The sequence below is a fragment of the Clarias gariepinus genome, chromosome 4 (genome assembly GCF_024256425.1).
Source record: "Clarias gariepinus isolate MV-2021 ecotype Netherlands chromosome 4, CGAR_prim_01v2, whole genome shotgun sequence".
Taxonomy (NCBI): domain Eukaryota; kingdom Metazoa; phylum Chordata; class Actinopteri; order Siluriformes; family Clariidae; genus Clarias; species Clarias gariepinus.
In genome coordinates, this window is record NC_071103.1 from 7,564,812 (window position 1) to 7,587,969 (window position 23,158).

The window sequence follows — 23,158 nt, forward strand, 5'->3', positions numbered from 1 at the left end:
CTAAGTACACATCTGGATTTGAATTTAACTCTTTAGTAAAAAGTTCCTATTTACTAACATGGCAGATTTATGCACATAAACAATTGAGGCTGACTCTCAAATTTGGTTAAAATGCAGTTTCTTTTGTTTAAAAAAGCTTGTTGGAAAATTTTAATATTCCTTTTGATAATCTAGAAGTACAAGATCCAGAGAGCAGTGTGCGTGGGTCTATTTAGAGTTAGTATATATTATTTAAAATATAACAAGACAAACTCATTACAGCAGACACATCCTTGCCTTAATTTTGACATTTACTTAACCATAGCCTGATTGTTGGTATCAGATGGACTGGTTTAAGTAATTTAGGTTTATCCACAAATGCTCCTGATACACATAAGGGTGTTCATTAATGGACAGCGAACGAAGATTAAATATAGAAAAGATAGTTTCATTTCCTCAGTCTAAAATGGTTTCAGATACCTATTTAATTTTATTTAAACTGTGTGTTAGTCATAATACATGGACTTTTTGAAGGTTATCTTAACTTGATCAGGTAGCCGAATGTTTAAAGTCAGTGTTCTGCTACACTTTAGATAATATAGCTTCACTTAAAAGAAAGATAATTAAAATTACATGTCTCACCCATGTACTCACCATACAGTAACTGCTTTTAGGAGATGAAAGCATGATTTGAAACTTCACACAGCCAGAGAAATAAGCTCAGAACTGAACTGGAAATTATCCTGAAGCCATCCCACTGCAGCACTGAGCAATGGCATATTCTCTCTACGCTAATATTGAGTTTAGTAATTATTTTCTATGTTATTTTAACAAAGAAGCTTTAAATTGAGCTTATCAGAATGTGAATATATATATTTTTATTTAGATCATATTGTGCGAGTGAGACATGTGGTGGCACATGATAGGTTCCAGGGATGATATAAGAAAAAAAAATTATGAGGAACTAGAATCAAAGGGGAACCTATCCTCCTCTAGGTGACAACAAATATAACCGTATATACTTATTTACAGTACCAAAGTTACCCAGTTTAAATACCAACAGCATGTACTGTAGTGGTGGGCCTGTCTCTGCAAAGTTGCTAATATTTTGCAAATTTCAGTAGGGATCTAAACTCAAAGGCTTGTTGAAAGAGACAAGCAATGCCATTATTTATGTATTTTCAAAAAATTATTTAACAAGAAGAAAAATATCACAGGAAATGCCTCAGTGTGTTGGGGAAAACCACACTGCATGCATGATGCCTATAGCTTATTGCATATTGATACTTGGTGCCAGGAATTTTTGACTTCTTTCTCATTAGGGATACTTTTAAAAATCCAGATTTTTAAAATTCTTGTTTTGCAACAATGTCCATTTTTAAAAGCATAATAGAAATAAAACTAAATTAAACTGAACATCTGGGCGGCTCAGCAGCTTAGTGACAAACACAAGAAGTGACAAAAAGAGTGGGTAAGTAAGAATGATTCATGGGGCACCTGACTGAAAAATGCCATGGCAACTGTAAAGGTTTTGGCTTAGTCATAGTCCCTGGTTAGCTCTGTTGCCATACCAAAAATGGAGGCCAGGGCCTTTTTCTTCTTTTGACTGCTCTTGTTAGGGGTAGGACGATTTGCCTCCATATACGTAACTGCCTGCCACCTCTTCCTTTATCACTCCACCCTTCAATGGTGAAGGCCATTGTATTTATCAACATTTACACATGCATTCATACACTATACACCCTTATCTGCCCTGGAGGAAACCGGAGTGCCCGGAGGAAACCCCTTAGCAACATAATTTTTCCTTACAGCAATGAACACTGGTGTGAAGTCATAAAATGAAAGGTGCAACAAAATGTGCAATAAATAGGAATATAAATTTAAGACCAAAATAAATACAGTACACTATAGTGACCTTCATCTATTATTACAGACGGTCTAAATAACAGTGTGAGGAAGTAGAGCCTGCTGAGGTTCAGCCTGAGTTTTCGGTTCGACCCCAGTTTGTGCTCAGAGGAGATCCGTACAAGTGGGCGTGGCCAGTCGCCCGGTTGATCCGGAAGAAGCGCCTGATTATTTACCTCTGAGCCAGCCTGAGTGTCGCGTGCGCTGTCTGTTTAAAGCTCAATAGGCAGAATGTTCTAGTAAGTTGCTGTTTAGAGTCTTCATGTCGTTGTGTGTTTCGTCATCTCGTTTTCTTAGTAGCAATTCTTACGTGGAGTGTTTTGAGCACAGAAAGTAGAGATGAGTGACTTGGTCCTCATCACCCTGGGCAACAGTACAGGGCAGTTACAGTTCTGGACTTATTTCCCTGTGTATGCTGACCTGCTGTTAATGTCCTCATGATTCTGAAAGTGTTTAGGCCTTTTTTCTTTTAGATAGATTTCTATCACATAATTAATTCAATATTACCTAAAGCAAACATGTCCATGTTAATCTGAACAATAACATCAATGTCCATATTTTGTTGTAAAAGTGCAAATATTATTCAAATGATTTAAAAAATGTATGTAATATGTTATAATAAGTATACCATATAAAGATAAATAGGCGTAGTGGGTAACACAGTCGCCTCACGTCTCCAGGGTCTGGGTTTGGTTCCCACCACGGGGTCTGTGTGTATGTAGTTTTTATGTTCTCCCCGTGCTTGGTGGGTTTCCTACCACAGTCCAAAGATATGCAGAGTCCGATAATTGGTGTTCCCAAATTGCCTGTAGGTTGTTAATGAGTGTACAGTATGTGTGTGTGATGGATTGGCACCCCATCTAGGGTGTAACCCGCCTTGTGCCCTATGTATAAAGTGATATAGAGTAAGTGAGAGTGAGCATTAAATGAGCACTGTAAATTTCTTTGGTTGTGTCAGTGTGACACTAACTGTATATTTTTATCCTTCTATCAGTCTTTATCATCAGGACCAGTGATGACCAGGGCGCTAAATAGAGTTTCACAAAAGAATTATGGGTACAGCCTCATCTTTAGTGAGTCCTGGTGATGTGATCGAGGACGGGTATGGGGCTGAGGGTGGAGAAGCGTGCGAGATTCCTGTGGAAGTGAAGCCAAAAGCACGACTGGTACGCAGTTCGTTCAGACGTGGCCCGCGGGTCATCGGGGCCAGCTTCAAATCCACAGGCTCTGTGGAGCTGGAGTATGCTGCTGAATACGAGCGTCTCCGGAAGGATTACGAGATCTTTCGTGTAAGCAAGAACAATGAGATAGCGGCCATGCAGAAGAAAGAGGCCAAGCTGGATGAGGAGAACAAGAGGCTACGTGCTGAGCTGCAGGTACCAGAACAGAACCAGATCTCAACCAATGTGTCTGTCACAGGTCTCAGTAAGGAAGAACACTTTAGTCACATTCACCTGGACTCATGACATGATCATATGTTATTTTTTTCCTTTGGGTTGAGGAATACATTTGTGAACTGGTGAATATCCGAAATGATAAGAGCCCCAAAATTGGAGCAACATAATTTTTATAACACAGACACTTTCTGTTAATTCTATAAACCTTTATGTCTTCTGTGTTCTTTGCCCACCAGGCCTTGCAAAAGACGTACCAGAAGATTCTCAGGGAGAAGGAAAATGCTTTGGAGGCAAAATACCAGGCCATGGAGAGAGCAGCCACCTTCGAACATGACAGAGATAAAGTGAAACGACAATTTAAGGTGCAGAACTTTAGTAAACCTGTTCTTTGCTTTTTTTCACAGATACAAAAATGACACAATTTCAGTAAAGGTTACAATTTTATTTGAGAGCTTCCCAAAGCAACTGCATGCCTTTAGTATGTAGTGGTATCAGGGCTGATGGAGGATGCCTTCCACATGATGCAGAGTCATTTTAACTCCACTGTTTGTGCAACCTGGCCGACTGCAAACTCTTTTTTTGATTTGCCAACCTTAGTTGTTTTCTTTTTTCCTGATAACTCTGCCCATGAGGCTAGCTGATCTGAGCATCCTACACATAGTGTCTGTGCACACTGGTTTCTCTTGTTTTTTAAAGTTTCAGGAGCAGTAATTCAATTAAATTTTATTTGTATAGCACTTTTAACAATTGTCATTGTCGCAAAGCAGCTTTACACAATTAAAAGAATTATTTACGTTTGTATGGAATGTGAGTGTGCATGAATCAAAATGGTCAGATAGTCCCTGAAGAGCAAGTTGAGGGCAACAATGGCAAGGAAAAACTTCCTGAGATGGTAATGGGGAGAAACCTTGAGAGGAACCAGACTCAACAGGGAACCCATCCTCATTTGGGTGACACAGAAGCAGGAATTGATCTGCATTCATACTGTGTGTTAGGTGTGTTAGCCAGTTCAGCTATAACAAGTGAGGCTTCTGTTTCTCAAAGAGGACACTTGTCAGTACTTCTTTCTTTGGCAGATGTCCATTTGAGCCTTCCACAGCATCTTCTGTCATGTTGGAGTATTTTTCTGGAAACTAAACTGTAGTGTTCTAGACTACATCTCATATAAAATAACTTCTCAAAACATGTATAACCTTATGAGTTTTTATTTTTAATTTACTCTGAACATGACAGGTCAGTCTCACAATGGAGTAAGAGCCATATATACTCCAATTTCTGGTTTACTAGACATGAACCTACTGTAGTTTAAGAGGAAATGCATTAACAATGTAAATCAATAAACACTTGAATTTTTAATATATATATAGTTGCTCTCTATGAACTCTAATGTTGGGCTTTTAAATAAATACATTACAAAAAAATCAATATCATGGCAAAGTTTTTTTTTGTAATTTTGTAATGACGCTCATATATTGTAGATGCATGACACATAAAGTAAATGATTACAGGATTTTTTTTTTTGTTTGTTTTAAGCTTCAATGATTATGCCAATTACAGCTAATAAAAAATTTAATTCCAGTATCTCATTAAAAACTAAAATATTTCCTAAAATCAATCAAAAACGGATATATTCAGATACAGAAATATCCAACTTTTCAAAAAATTTTGTTAATTTATGTATTTAATACTTTGTTGGGGATTCTTTAAAATGAGTTACTGTATCAGTAAGGCATGACATGGAGAAGCTCAGCCTGTGGCACTGCTGCTTGAAGACCATGTTGCTTTGATAGCAACCCTCAGCTCATCTGTATAGTTGGATTGGGTGTTTCTCATCTTCCTCTTTACAGTAGCCCATAGATTCTCTATGAGGTTCAGGTCAGGTAAAATGGCTAACCAGTCAAGCACAGTTATATCATCGTCAGCAAACCAGTAAATGGTAGTTTTGGCAATGTGGGCAGGTGCAAAGTCCTGCTGTCCTGCTATAAAGAAATTGCCATTTCCATAAATGGTCAGCAGACAGGAGCATAAAGTGCTCTTTAATCAAAAAAAGTTAATAGACTTTAGGCAACTTCAGTGCAAGTAAGCTGTCTTCCCCATATTTGTATTGACCTGGTATTTGTACTGTATGAATAGTCTTTTACTTAGACTTGAAATTAAATATTCTAATATATTGAAATACTGAAATACTGGATTTTTTTTTTTAATAAAAAGACTTAAAATATTAAAAATATTTCACTCTTCCATGCAATTAATGCATAATATATCAGTTTCACTTTTTGAATAAAAAAAAAAACTATCACAATATTATTATTTTTAGATGAACTGTAGAAAAGACCTTTAAAGATCTGTTAGTATATTATCCCAATCAGAAGAAACTACCAATCTTAGTTTAGTACACTTTTTGTTGGAAGTGTTTAAAAAACTATGTGACTTATAAGTGTCTTACTTAACCTTTAGCTACACAGTACCATCTGCTTCTCAGTGTACACTCTTCTTACACAACCCCTCTCTCCTCACTTGATGAACAGATCTTCCGCGAGACAAAGGAAAAGGAAATTCAGGATTTATTAAGGGCAAAGCGTGATCTGGAGTCTAAACTGCAGCAACTGCAAGCTCAGGGTGTTCAACTGTACGAACCTATTGACTCTGACTCTGATGACAACCACACAAGTGTCACAAGTAAGATGTTCATATCTATACAGTACAGTATGTGTGCACCTGATTTCCAGTGTGCGTAGTTCTGATTTACTAATTATTGTGCCTGATGGTACTAGGAATGCTTGTTCAAAGTCAAGTAAATATCCTAGTTTTCTTTCAGTCAAAAAAAAGGATGGATAACGCATGTAACACAGCATATATACTACCAGGCAAATGTTGGACTCTCCTCCTTCATTGTTTTTCTTAATTTTTTTTATTTTCAATATTGTACATTAATATTGAAGACATCCAATCTATGGCAGAGCATGTATGGAATTATGTAGAAAAATGTTTAAAAAAAACAGAATATGCTTTATATTAGATTGTCCTACAAAGTACCTACAATTAGGCTTGATGATAGCTTGGCACACTCATGGCATTTTCTCACTCAATGGTTTTCAGTTTACAGGTGTGTCTTGTCATGAGTTAATCTGTGGCATTTCTTGCATTCTTAATGTGCTTTAGTCCACAAATTGTCTTGGTCAGAGGAAGGGTGAGTACCGTGTAAATAGCCCTATTAGTGCCACTGCAACTACTGTACAAATCCATATTATGGCAAGAATCATGTAGTTAAGAAAAGACAAAAGACATTACATCATCACCATAAGAAATGGTCAGTCAGTCTAAACAAATCTCAAGAACTTTGAATATATATAAAACCTAAAGTGCAGTGGCTGCATCGCATACACAATTATTTAAATTTCAAACTGTGGCCATAAACAAACAGATGTTTGCAAAATAACATCCATTGGAACCACCTTAATTACAATGTATATCGCTACACCGACAGTTCTTTTAGTTTATCAGAGAGTTTCCAACATTTACATTTTTATGGCATTTGGTAGACGGCTTTATCCAGAGCAACTTAAATTTTTATCTCATTATGCATCTGAGCAGTTGAGGGTTAAGGGCCTTGGTCAAGGGCCCAGCAGTGGCAACTTGATGGTGCTGGGGTTTGAATCTGGGACTTTTCGATCCTTAAAGTTTCCACAAGTGTTTTGTGATTCTTGTGCTTAAACACAGTTACAACTAATCTTTTAATTATAAGGTTCAGTGGGTGTGTTTAGAGGTGTTGGTGAATTACAAATGGTGTTGGGCGCTGGTCTTCGAGGATTAGAGTTAGAGATTCCCGTGCTATATAAATGTTTTGATTTCGCTGACTTTCATTTTGTAACTTTTTTTCTTCCTCCCTACCCTGTCTCTTTGACTTTAGCTGCAGGGGCACAGTGTGAGTACTGGAGTGGATGCATTCTTGGTAGTGAGCCTTCCATGGGGAGTATGATGCAGCTGCAGCAGGGTCACAGAGGGCCAGAGTTTGCTCACAGTCTCATCGATGTCGAGGGGCCATTCGCCAATGTCAGCAGAGGTTAAAGTTCCTCATACACTTCAGCCGTGACTTACTACAGTTTTGTTTGTGTGCAAGTGTGTTTATTACGGACAATTACACTTTTTTGTTTTTTTGCCTTAATGCATGTGCAGTTTTGACAATTTCTTGCCATCGTTGCTTTGAAAATGAATGAATAGTCACTTTAAATGAATAGAACTGGCGAGTGTTAAACTAATCCAAACAACTGAGCACAAAAAAAGCATTATACAGAATATAATAATAATAATAATCAGAATTTGTCAACATTATGACATGGTCAGGTTGGGGAAATATTAGACGTTCTGCATATGCTAAAAACATTTAAATGGACTCTCGGGTTTTAGGCATGTTTTTACTTACTTAAAACATACACATTCATTGTACACATTAAGTGCACGTGGTCTTCTTTGTGTTGCAGCTTTCTTTTTTGAGAAACTTGCTAAAGCTAATTTGAACAAATTGTTTATGCAAAAACTTACTTTTATTGTTGTTTACTACTTGCACATTGCATCCTATCTCAAACTTAAATTAGGAATGATAATTTTAGCTTTAATTTTATCTTCATGTTATGGGAACCATTATTTATTAAAAATAAAATACACAAAAAGACATTTTTATATAATGTACAATGCTATCCTGGGCTAGGAAGATCTTAATTTAACCATGAACTAGATTACATCATAGTGAGTAGATCCGTTTGCATGAGTGCTATTATATTGACATTAAACATCTGTTTTAGATGATTGGGATGCAGCAGTGTCCAGCCTGCTACAGGTTTCTCCTCATGTGTCTCAGGCTTTATGGAGTAACACAGTCCGCTGTTATTTCATCTATACCCAAGAGACCAGAGCAGAACTCCAAGTCTTTATACAGGTACACACATCCAAATTCACACACCACCCTCCACACGGTCAGGCCAGCTGATGCACAGTATGATCTGGTTCTGTCTCTGTTTCTCAGACTCATTCACCTGAATTGAAGAGGTTTTGTGAGAGTTTGGGTCATTCCTATTTAACTGTGTGTTTCCCGGAGGAAAAAGCTGCTCTGTATGCTACTGAGCGCCATCTGGAGCTTGAGAGGAGCTCAGTGTGTGTGCTGCTGCTCAAATCCTCAGTGACCAGGTGAGGCGTACACACACACACACACACACACACACACAGAGAAATATTCAAACAGAATGTGTAACTCTGCAATGGAAAAAGTGGAAAAGTAATAAGAATTTGAACCCTATGCTGATGTTGTCCTTTTCTCACTTTCTTTCTTTCATAACTTAAGTTGTGTAATGGAAGATGTGGAAGAGGCATTTGTACGCACTCCAGACTCTCGTCCTCTGCTGGTCTATTTAAATACGGGAGAAAAGAGAGTAGAGAGTGAGGGTGCTTCCTGTCTGAGCTCAGCCGCTAGAGACCTCCTGGAGAAAGTTAACAATGCAGACAAGGCCGCTAAGGTTAAGGTAGGACACACTTTTGCTTCTTTACATGTTCTTAGACAAATATCCCACAATTCAACAATATGACATATACACCTTCACTGGCCAAAAAAAAAGTCGCACTCGCTGAAATTTTGTTCCACCACATAGGTGGGACCTATGCATAAAGGGGGACATTGGTTTCCCTTTTTACCCTGAAGCACCCATTAATCTGGCATAGGCTCAATCTGAACTCATCAGACCACCTTCCCATTTTCCATTGATTAAAAATTCAATGTTTATGCTCCTTTAAAGCTTTCTGTGTGTAAATGTTCTTATTTCCACAATTAAACATACAGTGGAACCTTGGATTATGAGCATAATTTTCAGTATTCCAGAGGTGTCCTCGTGTATCAAAACACTCGTAAATCAAAGTGAATTTCTCCATAAGAAATAATTAAAGCTCAGTGTGGAACTTATCCATTCCACAACCCAAAAAATAAAACAAATGAACCTGTACTTTACCTTTGAAAAAAGTAAAAATAAATCCAGACAGATAAGTGTTTCAGTTAGTGGTGTTCACATTTCTTCCACATTGGTTGCTAGCTCAGCACTGTCTATTCATAGTTTAATAATATGTTGGACAGTTTTAACCCAATTTATGGAGATTCCAAATAGTTTTAGTAGTTTTCTTTGCTTGATGGCGGCTAATTCTTGAAGTCTGAAATAGGGCCTTTTTTGGTGTGTGTGAGTGTGGGTGTGTGACATCTGAAATCCTTAAGGCCTCCAGCACCAATCGGTGCATAGAGCAACAAGCGTTCTCCATTGTGTTTAATTGAACTTGAAGAGAATTCTCGTTGTTTCCGTAGCGGTTTGGTTTTCACGGGGCGGGTTGTTAGCCCAACCCTTCTCTTTTCTCATCCGGCAACGGCGGAGTTCATATCTGAAAGCATAGTGGAAAATTTTTACATAGACTTTAGTAGTTCTAAACTCTGGACCCACAAGCACTAAAAAAACTGTAAGATGAGCTTGATAAAACACAACGAAACTTTAAAACTAAGACTGTAAAAACCTGGACAAAGTCAGTTAAAACATAAAAGCAATGGTAATGAATCACTATTATTAGTATTATTTTTTAAATGCGTGTTATCTATGGCATAGCTGAGCCTGTTTTAGCACAATGTACTAACACAAGCCAAAATAATACCCTGGTTAGCGTTTTACTTTCTACAGCCAACTCGGGATCGGTATTTTGTCTGAGTTTACTGTTACTTTCTTTTCAATTAATTTATATGTGTGCTGACACTGTACAGTATGTGGTGTGTATACAGGCTCAGAGGTGTGTGTTTCAATGTGCAGGTGGTGGACCACTCAGGCTCTGCAGAGGAGGGAGCAGCACTTATTTTTGCTCAGCTAGAAAGGATTGTAAAGCAGGTATATACAATTTTTATCTGATTTCAGTGTTTATAAATGCTTTCTGTTTCCCAGATTGAGCTCTATTGTGTTGATGTAAACTACACTCAACAAAAATATTAACGCAACACCTTTGTTTCTGCTCCGATTTTTCATGAGATGGACTTAAAGATCTAAAATTCTTTCCAGATACACAATATTACCATTTCTCTCAAACATTGTTCACAAATCAGTCTAAATGTGTGATAGTGAGCACTTCTGCTTTGCTGAGATATACCATCCCACCTCACAGGTGTGCCACATCAAGATGCTGATCTGACATCATGAGTAGTGCACAGGTGTACCTTATACTGCCCACAATAAAAGGCCACCCTGGAATGTGCAGTTTTTTGCTTTATTGGGGGTCTGGGGACTCAGAACCGTCAGTATCTGGTGTGACCACCATTTGCCTCATGCAGTGCAACACATCTTCTTCGCATAGAGTTTATCAGATTGTTAATTGTGGCCTGTGGAATGTTGGTCCACTCCTCTTCAATGGCTGTGCGAAGTTGTTGGATATTAGTGGGACTGGTACACGCTGTCGTATACGGCGGTCAAAAAAAACTGCACATTCCAGGGTGGCCTTTTATTGTGGGCAGTATAAGGTACACCTGTGCACTACTCATGATGTCAGATCAGCATCTTGATGTGGCACACCTGTGAGGTGGGATGGATTATCTCAGCAAAGCAGAAGTGCTCACTATCACACATTTAGACTGATTTGTGAACAATGTTTGAGAGAAATGGTAATATTGTGTATCTGGAATGAATTTTAGATCTTTAAGTCCATCTCATGAAAAATCGGAGCAGAAACAAAGGTGTTGCGTTTATATTTTTGTTGAGTGTTATATACATATATATATATATATATATATATATATATATATATATATATATATATATATATATATATATATAAATGTTTACTTTTAGTTTGAGTACTGCTTTTCACGTTAACAGTTTGAATTCTTATTAAGAAGTCAGATGGCATGGTGCATGGTCTCCCTGTGTGTGGTGGATTTCCAGGTTCCAGGTTCTCCAGTACCCTGCCACAGTCGAAGGACATGCAGATTATCCTAATTGCCATTTCCACATTGCCCATAGTATGTGAATGTGTGTGCTCTTGCCCTGCAATAGACTGTACCGCATACAGAGTCTCCTAGGATAGGCTCCAGGGCCTATATTTACCCAGCGTCTCAGACTCACTCCTAGGAATCGCGTCAAAGTAAATTAAAAATACTTCAACCTCTAAGTAGGACATAAAAGTTGTTTATGTTTGAAGAGATTGTTTCAGCACTGAGGGCTGCAAAGTAGGTGTGATATAAGCGCAATTATAGTGTGATCTAATTTTGGGTATTAGTGGTTTTAAACTGTGGAAAATCTTAATGGTGAGATCAGCAGTAGTTGTGTGAAAGCTTTATGCAAATAGACAAAACTGCATGACTCGACTGCATGACGTTATCCTAATCACACTTCTCCAATTAACTGTTTCAAGCCCCTATAATAGAGGTGTTCAGGACTGTCATAATCTGATCAAAATTACTTCGTAAAGAAAGCCAAACTGGAGAGAAGAGAAAACTGTTTTGCTTGCAGCAGGGGTAATAAAATGTAAAGAAATAGTTGAAGGGAAATGCTGCCCTATTCCCCTTCCCTTTAAAGATAAAAAGAGTGAGTGGGTGGCAGTTTGTGAAACCATCAATGCAACCTGTGAGTTTGCTAAATGTACCTCTGAGAAGTGTGAAAAACTGTGGTGCCCTGTGTTAAAGAAGTGCTGGAAAGAAACTGCAGCTCATAACAGAGAGCAATCTAAAATTTTAAACTCCATACTATTTTTAAAAACACAAATTAATCATATGACCAAATTTGACCCTAATGACTTCCCTTAGTTGCAGATATGTAGTTACCCACCTGTGTGTAATAATGGCACATTTAACTCAGATAATACTGAGGAAACAACACTAGGTGTGCTGAACTGCAAGTTTCATTATAAAATGCTTCTAGAGGGAGGTCTGGATAAAACCAAAGTTTTGTGCGTAAGCTAGCTTCAAGGGGAAGTATTTTTACAACAATAAATTAAATGTAAAACACTGACAAGAGCTGTAAAAGAAAGGCAGATCGCATAGGCTACCTCTTTATGATACTTACTGGAGACCACTGGACATCAGCAAGTAACTACCTTAGAGTGAACAGGACATCAAATCAATGACAAATGGCAACTGCACTCATTCACTCTGGGCGTGTTAAACAAAGGTATCGCGTAACCATGCTGTGATTATTAGAAGCCATTTAGGGTCAAACTTGGCCATATGATTAATTTGAATAAAGATTGTTAACGTGTTAATATTGACAGCCCTGCCTAAAATAATAACATAAAAATCTTTTGATCTTTCCTGTGAGAACAACCAAAAGAAATCTCATAGTACTAGAGGCAAAGGTGTGTGAATCTTTGAGTTAATGACTTCAAAAAAGATAATTGGAGTCAGGTGTTCGCATACATAGAGTCTTGTTAAGAAAATTATTTTGGAGGTATTGAGCTACTTTGACTGATTGAAAGCCACTCAAACTTTTTTGAGTCTGCGCTGCACTAAAATAATATGCTAATGTGAGGCGTGTAATGTGTGCCTCGCTATAATTAAGAATTGTTGATTAACATAAAGCTGGACAGAGTTTTTAAAGAAATTCACCAGTCTACAATTAAGCAAATAGAGACTGGCTAATCTACCAAAAAGTGGGCACCCAATCAAAATGACCTGAAGATCACAAAAAGACTAATTAATAAGGTAAAGAAACAACCCTGGGTGACAGCCAAAGATTTGAAGGCATCATTGAAACTGGCTTATATCTGTGTTTATAAGTCTGCAGTACGTATAAAATGTTTTGTTAAAAGTATGATAAAGGAAACATCATGATTTGGGCCTGCTGTGCTGCATCAGGACCAGAGGGAAAGATGAATTCCCAAGCGTATCAAAAAATTCTTCAGCGATCAACTGACATCACCATGTTTAATTCTTCTTCTGTTTTGCTTTTCCAGGCTTTAAGAACCAGCTTCTTTTAGGGTGTTGTTTGTTTTGGAGGGTTGTGTAAATGGTCAGTTAATTTAAGGGGTTGAATTAAATTTGCTGGTCTAAAACCGTCAGTTTTTTTTCTTTATTGTGTTGGCAGTTTACTTTTGTAATTTCAATCAGGCCTTTTGTTTCTGTCATTAAACTGCTGTTGCTTACCAGTCTTACTTCTTACTTTTCTTATTTTTTATATGTCTCTGTAGGAACTGTTTGGATTGGAGCTGGAAGACAGCATGGGACTGGAGGACAGAGAAGACTCTGACTCTGGTGATGTGCTCTGGGATTTACATGATGAACAGGAGCAGACTGAGGCCTACCAGCACATTTGCAGTGCTTCAGCTAGTCTCAGCTTTCAGAAGGTTCTTCTATCCTTGCCTTTTATTCCTCTCTTTCGCTCTCTTTGGCTCTTGTGTGTGTATGTCTAAAGAAATTATTCTATTTAATTTATTTAGCAAGTTTAACAATGAATATGTTTAATAATTATTAAAGCAGCATTGAAATACAAATATAGAGTTCTGTAGAGATCCCTATGCGAAAAGAGTCCTGTTCTGGGTTACATCAAAACAAGTATTCATTTAACCATTGCTTATCCACAGCTGTATACTATAGAACAGTCTGTAGTATCTGCTAATAATGAATAAATTTCTTCCACAGATTACAGAAATTATTTTTAGGTAAAAGATTACATTTACAGTTTGTTTGTTATATAAACACATTTTAAATAATTGGTTATTAGTCTTAGATTATTAAGACAGTCTATAGAGTGAATGTTACTATGGAAAGTATAATGCATTTCAGGAATACTTTATTATAAAAATATCATTTGTAATTACAGACAGAACTGTTAGCAGAGCTGTGGTTGTACAAAATTCAGCATTGACATTACAGCACTGTATATCACATGAAATATCAACAGTGCCTAAAGTGATGAATTATATCCAGTTTGCATTGCAGTTAATTGCTTTATCCATTATGTGACAATGAGAATACCTAATAATCTTTTATTCCCCCCCCCCCCCCTACTTTTGCGCTGTCTCTTTAGTACATTGATTGTCTGAATGATATGGTTGCTGCTCCTCCCCCCACGCCCCCTTTGCTGGTGTCAGGAGGGCCAGGTTCAGGCAAATCTCTTCTTCTTGCTAAATGGTATTTACTATTGCAAATGAAACAAACACCTGTACAGTTTAAACAGACTTCACTTATTTTTACATAAAGAGAGCAGCACACATTTACTTGATTATTCATTTAATAACATTCAGCCTCAAGAAATGTCCTGTACTTGAAATACATATGTTGAACAAAGAAAATAATTTTAGTAAAAAATAACTGTGTCCCAGGATAGAGCTGCAGCAGAAGCACTCTCCCAACACACTGATCCTCTATCACTTTGTGGGTCCTGCTTTGTCCACCAGCGCAGATCCCGTCCTCATCATCAAACGTCTCACTGTAAAGGTCTTTAATGCACACATGAATTCATGTATGCTTTAGTATAACTGTAAAAGATTTGCTAATTGTGAAGCTAATAATTGTCAGTCTTAACATTGACTAAACTGCTGTTAATATGGCACTTGATAATTGCATAGTTTCGAAGCAGTTTATGAGTAATGAATTAACAGAAAACAATATGCAGTTCATGTCTTGGTAAATCATTGTTTCACTCAAAACATTTTATTTGAATACAAAAATATAAAAGGTTGATAAAAAGACACAAAACACAAAGCAGGTATCATGAATTTATATGTTTTCAATATGTTGTTAAGTCTAACTTTAATTTAGCACTAAAAGAAAATGTTTATTAAAAAACACCAACTCCACCAATTTTCATCCCAATCAGCACTTTACATGCTAATAAAACTCATAAAACAAAAACACTTGATTTATTTATATAAAATACCTTTAGTTTTATGCTTCAGTTTACTTGGTATGCTGCTAAAAAAATTGCTGAAGAAGTTATAAAGTTTTGTCTTTGGCCTTTTCCAGCTTTTGCAGCATTTCTGGACCCTCTCAGGCTTGTCCATGGACCCCTGTAAGATCCTGGAGGAATTCCCTCGCTGGTTAGAGAGACTGTCCTCACGTCATCATGGCAACATCATTATTGTCATTGACTCTATTGATCAAATCCAAGTAGGTGTAAAGATATACACATTTGTACACCGTCTATCCATAACATTACAATGTAAAACATTTGATCATTCATGGAATAGATCAAACATGTCTGATCCACCGTGGCCCCAGCCTGCAACCCAGAGCACCTAAAAGATCCAACGCTAAAGTCGCAGTGCACTATAGCATACCCCAAATTCTCTGCAGCAGTGTACTTTGATACAAAAAGTGTATACAGTGGAATCCCGGATTACAAGCATAATTCATTCCAGAAGTGGGCTCGTATTCCAAAACACTCGTAAACCAAATTTAACGCTTGTGTAATGATGAGATGGACAAACTAGTCGATGGCCGTTCTTTTATTTTCTGCATTATCAGGTTATAGTACAAACTTTCAAGTGGATCCTGCACTTAAATCCAACAAAAAAAAAACTACTGAAGAACAAAACTCTATATCCTAGCTTACATCTCGCATTCGCGTTCACACACACCAGACTGCATTACCCACAATGCATCTCCCGCACTGGACTACACTTCTGTAAACAGCGGTCATAAATCAACGTCTCTCTCCACTGTTTTATCTGGAAATTAGCAATAAACATCGCTAATGACACTCCTGTAAGCGCAAACTAACAGAATCACTGCTGAAAAGTAAAACAAACAAACAAATGAACCAGCACCTTACCTCTGAAAAGATTTGTTTAGATAACGTGTGTTATAAGAAACAGTACACGCGCTGCTTCCGAACACAAAATAAAATATGTTTTACACACACGGGATCACAGTGTTATAGTAACAGTAACAGTACACGCGTGCACGGATGTTGATTATACCAGTAAGAGACGAGCACTAAGACCCAGCAGGGGAGACGATTCCGCAGCGCAGGAGAGAGAAAAACCGTTGGCTTAGTTGTAATCACATGACGCTCGGGGTCACAACAAGAAGTGCATGCGTGAAACATGATACTCAGTGCTCGTAAACCAAGACAATGCTTGTTTTTCAAGTCAAAATTTATTAAAAATCTTTGCTCGTCTTGCGGAACACTCGTAAACTGTGTTACTCGTAATCCGATGTTTCGTTGTATCAATCTCAAAACAATACAAATGATCTTGTGAGGACACTGCAGGAAACAGGTGCAAAAGTATCCGATAGACCGATATCGATGTGGCCTAAAAGGCTGCTCAGCAGGCAAAAAGCCGCTGCTCCAAACCTGCCAGCTGTACATAGGGACAAAGAAACCTGAAACAAAAATTCTGTTATTTGGCCATAATGCTTATTGTTGTCGTCAGGAAAAAGGGTAAGGCTTGCAAGGTGAAAAACATCATCCCAATTGTGTGAAAAGTTGTGACAAAATAACTTGTGGACCATAAAGTTTGAGGTATTGGTGGGCCATCACAAAGCAGTAAATTTATTTTAAAGGAGAGAAACAATTGGAGTGGGTAACCACACAAAGAAACATTTTAGCGTTTCTCAGATGAGGCCCTGGATGAACCAGGTGGTTCGCCTTCTGCTCAAAGCACTCAACAAAGTCTTCAGGTCTGGAAGCTCTTCCTTGAGGGTTAGGGGCCCAACAGTGGCAACTTGGTGGTGCTGGGATTTAAACATGGGACTTTCTGCTTAAAGCATGTCCACACAACTCTGTAACTTCCAATCAGTAGTTTAACACCTTAACACTGAACTATGCCTGGTACCAAAGCATTCAGACCTTCCCAGCCAGGCTGTGCAACAGCTTTTTTCCAGTCATCAGTCTCCACAACGAAAAGGGACTAGACTGATTAACACACACACACACACACACACACACACACACACACACACACACACACACACACACACACAATTACTCAGATAAATTCAACTTATCAACAACCATCTAACAATTGTTCTTACCGACCCATAATTGCTCTTTTGCACAATATTTATTGCTCTTTTTTTATCTTTGGTGCTTCTTACAGGTACAAGAAATGTTTACTGGTTACTGTTTCTCCTCCCACTAACTCAACTCATTACCTCATCACTGTGAATATTGAAATGTGTCATGTTGTCACTCTGTCCCTCTTGTTTTCACATTTGCATGTGCACTTTGTTGTCTACGTATTTTGTATAGGACTTGGCTCAGCTAGTCAGCTAATTAGGTTTCTTAGTTAGCGAGTTAGTTAGTTTATGTTGATCATTTATGTTGTATGTAGCACCTTGGTCCTGAAGGGACGTTGTTTCGTTTCACTGTGTACTAAACTGTGCATGGTTGGAATGACAGTAAAAGCCTGTCTGAGTAGACTTAAGAAGATGAAGAAGGTCATTGTGGATTTCAAACGAGCTGGCAATTACACTCATGCTCCCATTTACATCACTGTACCTAGATTAAAATCCTTAAAGTCCACATCTCTGAGAACCTCACCTGGTTTCTGAACTCTCTGCTTCTGACTAGAAAGACACAACAGCACATACTGGAGAGCTTTTACTGCTGTACTATTGAGAGCATTCTCACAAACTGCTCTTTAGTGCAGTACACCAACTGTGCTGCTTTGGCTGGCCTCCAAAAGGGTGGTGAAAACTGGTATTCATCTGCCCACCTTGGAGGACATTTACAAGAAATGCTGTCTGCAAAGAGCAAGAGACATCATCACCTTGTTCTATTTATGTAGACTATTCACCCCTCTCTCATTGCTCTTATTGGGCAGATGTCTCATTAAGGGTCTCAGCGCCCACAACCCCACTCCTAATTTCAGTTAATGTAAATATATATAATGTAATGTTTGTGTATGTTGAGGTGATTGTGGTGGTGTTTGGTTTCTTAGAATGCAGAGCGACATATGAAGTGGCTGATTGATCCACTACCTGCTAATGTTAGAGTTTTGGTGTCTGTCAATGTTGAGTCGTGCCCACAGGCTTGGAGGTACGTGCACACAAGAACACATTAACATAATTTTTATTAAATATACCATTAAACCGTCTACAGATTCAAATAAGAAAAACAATTTATTTGCTGCCAGTAGTATGCTGTTTCCTCTGGTAGTGACCTGTAGCCCACTAGCTTAACAACCTTACCAGTAATATTGTTACCATTTATATTTGTAGTATATAACTATACAGTATATATTATAATATAGTTATTTAATGAGAATTGTTGTTAAATAACTTGGATGGTTAAATGCTTTTTTATTGTGTTTTTTAAACATTAATGATCACACACACACATACAAGAGAACAAGTTTAAAGTAGCTGCTCGCTTGTATGAAAGAATAACGCATGGAACAGCTCAGCAGCCAATTACTACATTACTTTTGGTCCCTCAAAAAGTGTGGATCAAGTCTAAACTTCTGTAATTCCTTCAGTGTTTACCTGATTTAGATGTATATACCCTAAAATTAAACCTGAAACCAGTTTAAAAAATCCAAATATTTATTGACCTGATTGCATGTATTTACAGTGTGGCAAAAAAATATTTAGTCAGCCACCAATTGTGCAAGTTTTCCCACTTAAAAAGATAAGAGAGAGCCTCCGAGTGGCGCAGTGGTAAAGCGCTTGCCCTATCATCCGGAGATCGCTGGTTTGAACCCCGGGTGATGCTGTTTTCCTCTCACAGCCGGAGGCACAGAGAGAGCTAATTGGCCGAGCTCTCTCAGGGGGGAGGGATGAAAGGTACTTGTGCTCCCACATTAGTCACGGCGCTACAGCCAATCAGGGGCGTCTGTGAGCTCGCGCACACGGAAGGAGCGGCTAGCGCTTTCCTCCGAGTGTGTTACTCCGCCCCTAACTGTGCGTGAGCGAGCAGTTCGAAAAGATGCGGTCGGCTCGCGTCACGTGGTTCGGAGGAAACATGGGATAGCTTTCGTTATCCCGACTGAGTGGTTGTAGTAGCCTTGATGTGTGTGGGAGCCTCCTAGTGACGGGGAGTAATTGGCCACGACTAGATTGGGGAGAAAATCGGGAAAAAAAAACAAAAACAAAAAAAGATAAGAGAGGCTGGTAATTTTTATCATTTTCACCTTAACTATGAGTGACAGAATAAGAAAAAACAAATCCAGAAAATGACATTGTAGGATTTTTAAAGAATTTATTTGCAAATTATGGTGGAAAGTAAGTATTTGGTCAATAACAAAATTATATCTCAATGTTATATACTCTTTGTTGGCAATGACGGAGGTCAAACGTTTTCTGTAAGTCTTCACAAGGTTTTTACACACTGTTGCTAGTATTATGGAATTATATATTCCTACATGCAGATCTCCTCTAGAGCAGTGATATTTTCGGGCTGTCGCTGGGTAACACAGACTTTTAACTCCCTCCAAAGATTTTCTATGGGGTTGAGATCTGGAGACTGGCTAGGCCACTCCAGGACCTTGAAATGCTTCTTACGAAGCCACTCCTTTATTGTCCCGGGCGACGGGTGTGTTTGGGATCGTCGTCATGCTGAAAGACCCAGCAACGTTTCATCTTTAATGCCCTTGCTGATGGAAGGAGGTTTTCACTCAAAATCTCACGATACATGGCCCCATGATACATGAAACATTCATTCTTTTCTTTACACGGATCAGTCGTCCTGGTCCCTTTGCAGAAAAACAGTCCCAGAACATGATGTTTCCACCTCCATGTTTCACAGTAGGTATGGTATTCTTTGGATGCAACTCGACATTCTTTCTCCTCCAAACAAGAAGTTCCATTTTGGTTTCATCTGACCATATGACATTCTCCCAATCCTCTTCTGGATCATCCAAATGCTCTCTAGCAAACTTCAGAGGTGCCTGGACATGTACTGGCTTAAGCAGGGGGACACGACTGGGACTGCAGGATTTGACTCCCTGGTGGCGCAGTGTGTTACTGATGGGAGCCTTTGTTACTTTCGTCCCAGCTCTCTGCAGGTCATTCACTAGGCCCCCACCATGTGGTTTTGGGATTCTTGTGATAATTTTGACCCCACGGGGTGAGATCTTGCATGGAGCCCCGATCGAGGGAGATTATCAGTGGTCTTGCACATCTTCCATTTTCTAACAATTGCTCCCACGGTTGATTTCTTCACACCAAGCTGCTTACCTACTGCAGATTCAGGGCCTGTCCACACGGAGACGCGTTTCGCTGTATACGTGTAAATTTTTTATTGTATATAAATTAAATATATGAAATATTTTTCATCCACACGGATCCGGCGTTTTAGGAGACTGAAACCGCTATTTTTTTAAACCGGGTCCCAAAGTGGATAAATCTGAAAACGACACCATTGCGTCTTCGTGTGTACGGCCAGTCCGTATATTTTGTGAAATGATGATGTCATCACATCACGTGTCGGCTGCGTCACACGTACCAGCAACAACAATAATGGTGGACTACATGATTGTGTTCGTGTTGCTACAAAGCCTGCTAGCTTTATTACAGCAAAATCTATTGCTTCTATGCAACTGTTATGAGCAACAAGCGATAATGGACAACACCATCTTGGTTCGTATACAGCGCGCAAGGTTATGCACATGCTCAAAGTCTTCTTGTCCGTGTATAGTGTATCTCTATGGCAGAATTACAGCGCCCCATACTGGTCTGGCATATATACTACACCGTTTTCAGTGGTTTCGTGTGTACGCAATTTTTTTATGTGGACGAGGAAAAAAAATGATCGGATAGGAAACACACCGGCTTTGTGTGGACAGGCTCTCAGTCTTCCAGGACTACAAGCAGGTCTACAATTTTGTTTCTGGTGTCCTTTGACAGCTCTTTGGTCTTCGCCATAATAGAGTTTGGAGTGTGACAGTGTCTTTTTATACTGATAACGAGTTCAAACAGATGCCATCAATAGGACAGAGGAGCCTCTTAAGAAGAAGTTGGTCTGTGAGGGCCACGATTTTCTGTAAGAAATCTTGCTTGTTTGTTGGTGACCAAATACTTATTTTACTGAGGACTTTACCAAAAAATTCTTAAAAAATCCTACAATGTGATTTTCTTATTTTGTCTCTCATAGTTAAGGTGAAAATGATGAAAATTACAGGCCTCTCTCATCTTTTTAAGTTGTAGAACTTGCATAATTGGTGGCTGACTAAATACTTTTTTGCTCCACTGTATATGGAAGGGGAAGTGTTTTTTACAGTCAGTGTAAATATATGCAAGGCAAATCTGTCAGAGCATGGGATAAATGTTTTTTTTTTTGTGATTGAGCCATTGATTAACAGGTAACAGAAGTAGGTGTCATTTAAATTTTTTTGCTATACTAATTAGTACAGTAATTGTGCCTCCAAAAAGCAAGGTTTCTGTGGGAAGTGTACATACTTCCATACCTCATTTTCAAGTGGGTGATTATCACCTGTATTATAGATGTGCATCCGTACTCTGTGTGTTAATTTGCCATGTGGCTTCAGCTTACCATGCTTTCACTACTTAATCAGAATGAATCCCTCTTTAACATCTACAGAAATTCAAGTCCTGTTGCAGAAAAGTTTTACAGAAATCCTTAATTTGTAATGCTGTGATTTGTGCACTCATTATGTGTGGTTCTTTAGCTTATTTGAGTATATGCACACCACATGCAAGTCACATTCCCGAAGATAAACATAAAACCTATAGAATGTTGCATTTCTTACTTACATTGTAAGCAACAGTTTTCTTTCACTCTATAGACTGTGGCCCACTTTACATCTGGACCCTCTCAATCCAAGAGAAGTGAAAAGTGTCCTCAATACAGAATGTCTGAACACTGATATGAAACCCACGAAAGAGCAGGTGTGTCTCTTCTGTATTATTTGTACAGCATGAACATCAATGTGTCTTATAAACATTACTGTGATTACTGAGAATGCTCATTTACTGTTTTCTTATAGGAGAAGAAGTTAGAGAGACATTGTCGTTCTGCGTCCACCTGCAATGCGCTGTATGTCTCACTGCTAGCCAGACTCCTCACCCAGTGAGTGATAAACCCAGTTAAATAAAGAAAGTCACTTTGAGTGTAAAATGTGCTATATACTGTAGAAGCATACAGTGTAATATAGGATTCTCGCGTGTGCATGACATGTTAAAAGGCACTTTTTATGGGAAAATCACTTTTTGTTCTTTTTTGTTAATTTACATGAGGTTCCAGGTTGTGTGCCAGAAACAAAATATATGAAATATTTTTCTTTCTTTCAATTGTGTTCATAAATGTGCTAAAAGAAGATAGATAGATAGATCCAGATATATAGATATATACTTTATTTCCATTGCACAGGATGCGACTAAATTGTCACTACTTATGGTTCATGGAATAGAATACAAAGAATAAACTAAAAAGATATTACATAATCAGATAATACTTGATTATAGTAATTAATATATTAAAGCAGCTAAAATATTGCACTTAAGCAGTATTGCACATGTTGAACAGTGTAATCTGACAAGATTTTAAACTTTAAATATAACAATAAAAATAAAATTGAATAAGACTAAAATATTGCATATGACAGTATTGTACGTTTGTTTATTGAAGCACATTATTCCTCATTATATCTTTCTCCTTAGCACTAGATCATCTTCGACATTGGACAAAATTTTGCATCGGAGTGTGTCATGTCAGGACACAGTGGCTTTGTACAGACTGAGCCTGAAGATGATCCTGGATTCACTGAACACAGACAGAGAGAGGCACGTCATGAGAGAAGTGAGTTTTATACTGTATGTGAGTGAATACCACTGAACAATCAGAAAAACTTTTCCAAACATGACTCAGCTTTACCAAACATTGCTGGTAAAAACACTACAAAAAAAAAGTTTTTTTATTTAATACACAAGGATTAATCACCAGCTTTATACTAACCACATGTTAGCTGGATCT

At 38.2% G+C, this 23,158-nt stretch overlaps 1 protein-coding gene across 4 annotated transcripts in view; it reads left to right on the forward strand.

Annotated features, from left to right (window-relative positions):
* The first annotated feature begins 2,884 nt into the window (after positions 1-2,884).
* The window catches only part of nphp3 (nephronophthisis 3), a 34,751-nt gene continuing 14,477 nt past the window's right edge, over positions 2,885-23,158 (forward strand). For 2 of the 4 annotated variants that reach the window (XM_053494200.1, XM_053494202.1), the window contains exons 1-16: positions 2,885-3,260; positions 3,518-3,643; positions 5,810-5,960; positions 7,192-7,344; positions 8,084-8,217; positions 8,305-8,465; positions 8,620-8,797; positions 10,112-10,186; positions 13,470-13,625; positions 14,309-14,412; positions 14,604-14,718; positions 15,247-15,390; positions 18,168-18,265; positions 21,972-22,074; positions 22,173-22,255; positions 22,846-23,002. In XM_053494200.1, the coding sequence (XP_053350175.1) occupies positions 2,937-3,260; positions 3,518-3,643; positions 5,810-5,960; positions 7,192-7,344; positions 8,084-8,217; positions 8,305-8,465; positions 8,620-8,797; positions 10,112-10,186; positions 13,470-13,625; positions 14,309-14,412; positions 14,604-14,718; positions 15,247-15,390; positions 18,168-18,265; positions 21,972-22,074; positions 22,173-22,255; positions 22,846-23,002 (2,262 nt within the window). In that variant the 5' untranslated portion in view covers positions 2,885-2,936. The remainder of the gene's footprint in view (positions 3,261-3,517; positions 3,644-5,809; positions 5,961-7,191; positions 7,345-8,083; positions 8,218-8,304; positions 8,466-8,619; positions 8,798-10,111; positions 10,187-13,469; positions 13,626-14,308; positions 14,413-14,603; positions 14,719-15,246; positions 15,391-18,167; positions 18,266-21,971; positions 22,075-22,172; positions 22,256-22,845; positions 23,003-23,158) is intronic. The other 2 variants (XM_053494201.1, XM_053494203.1) reach the window with 1 other exon arrangement.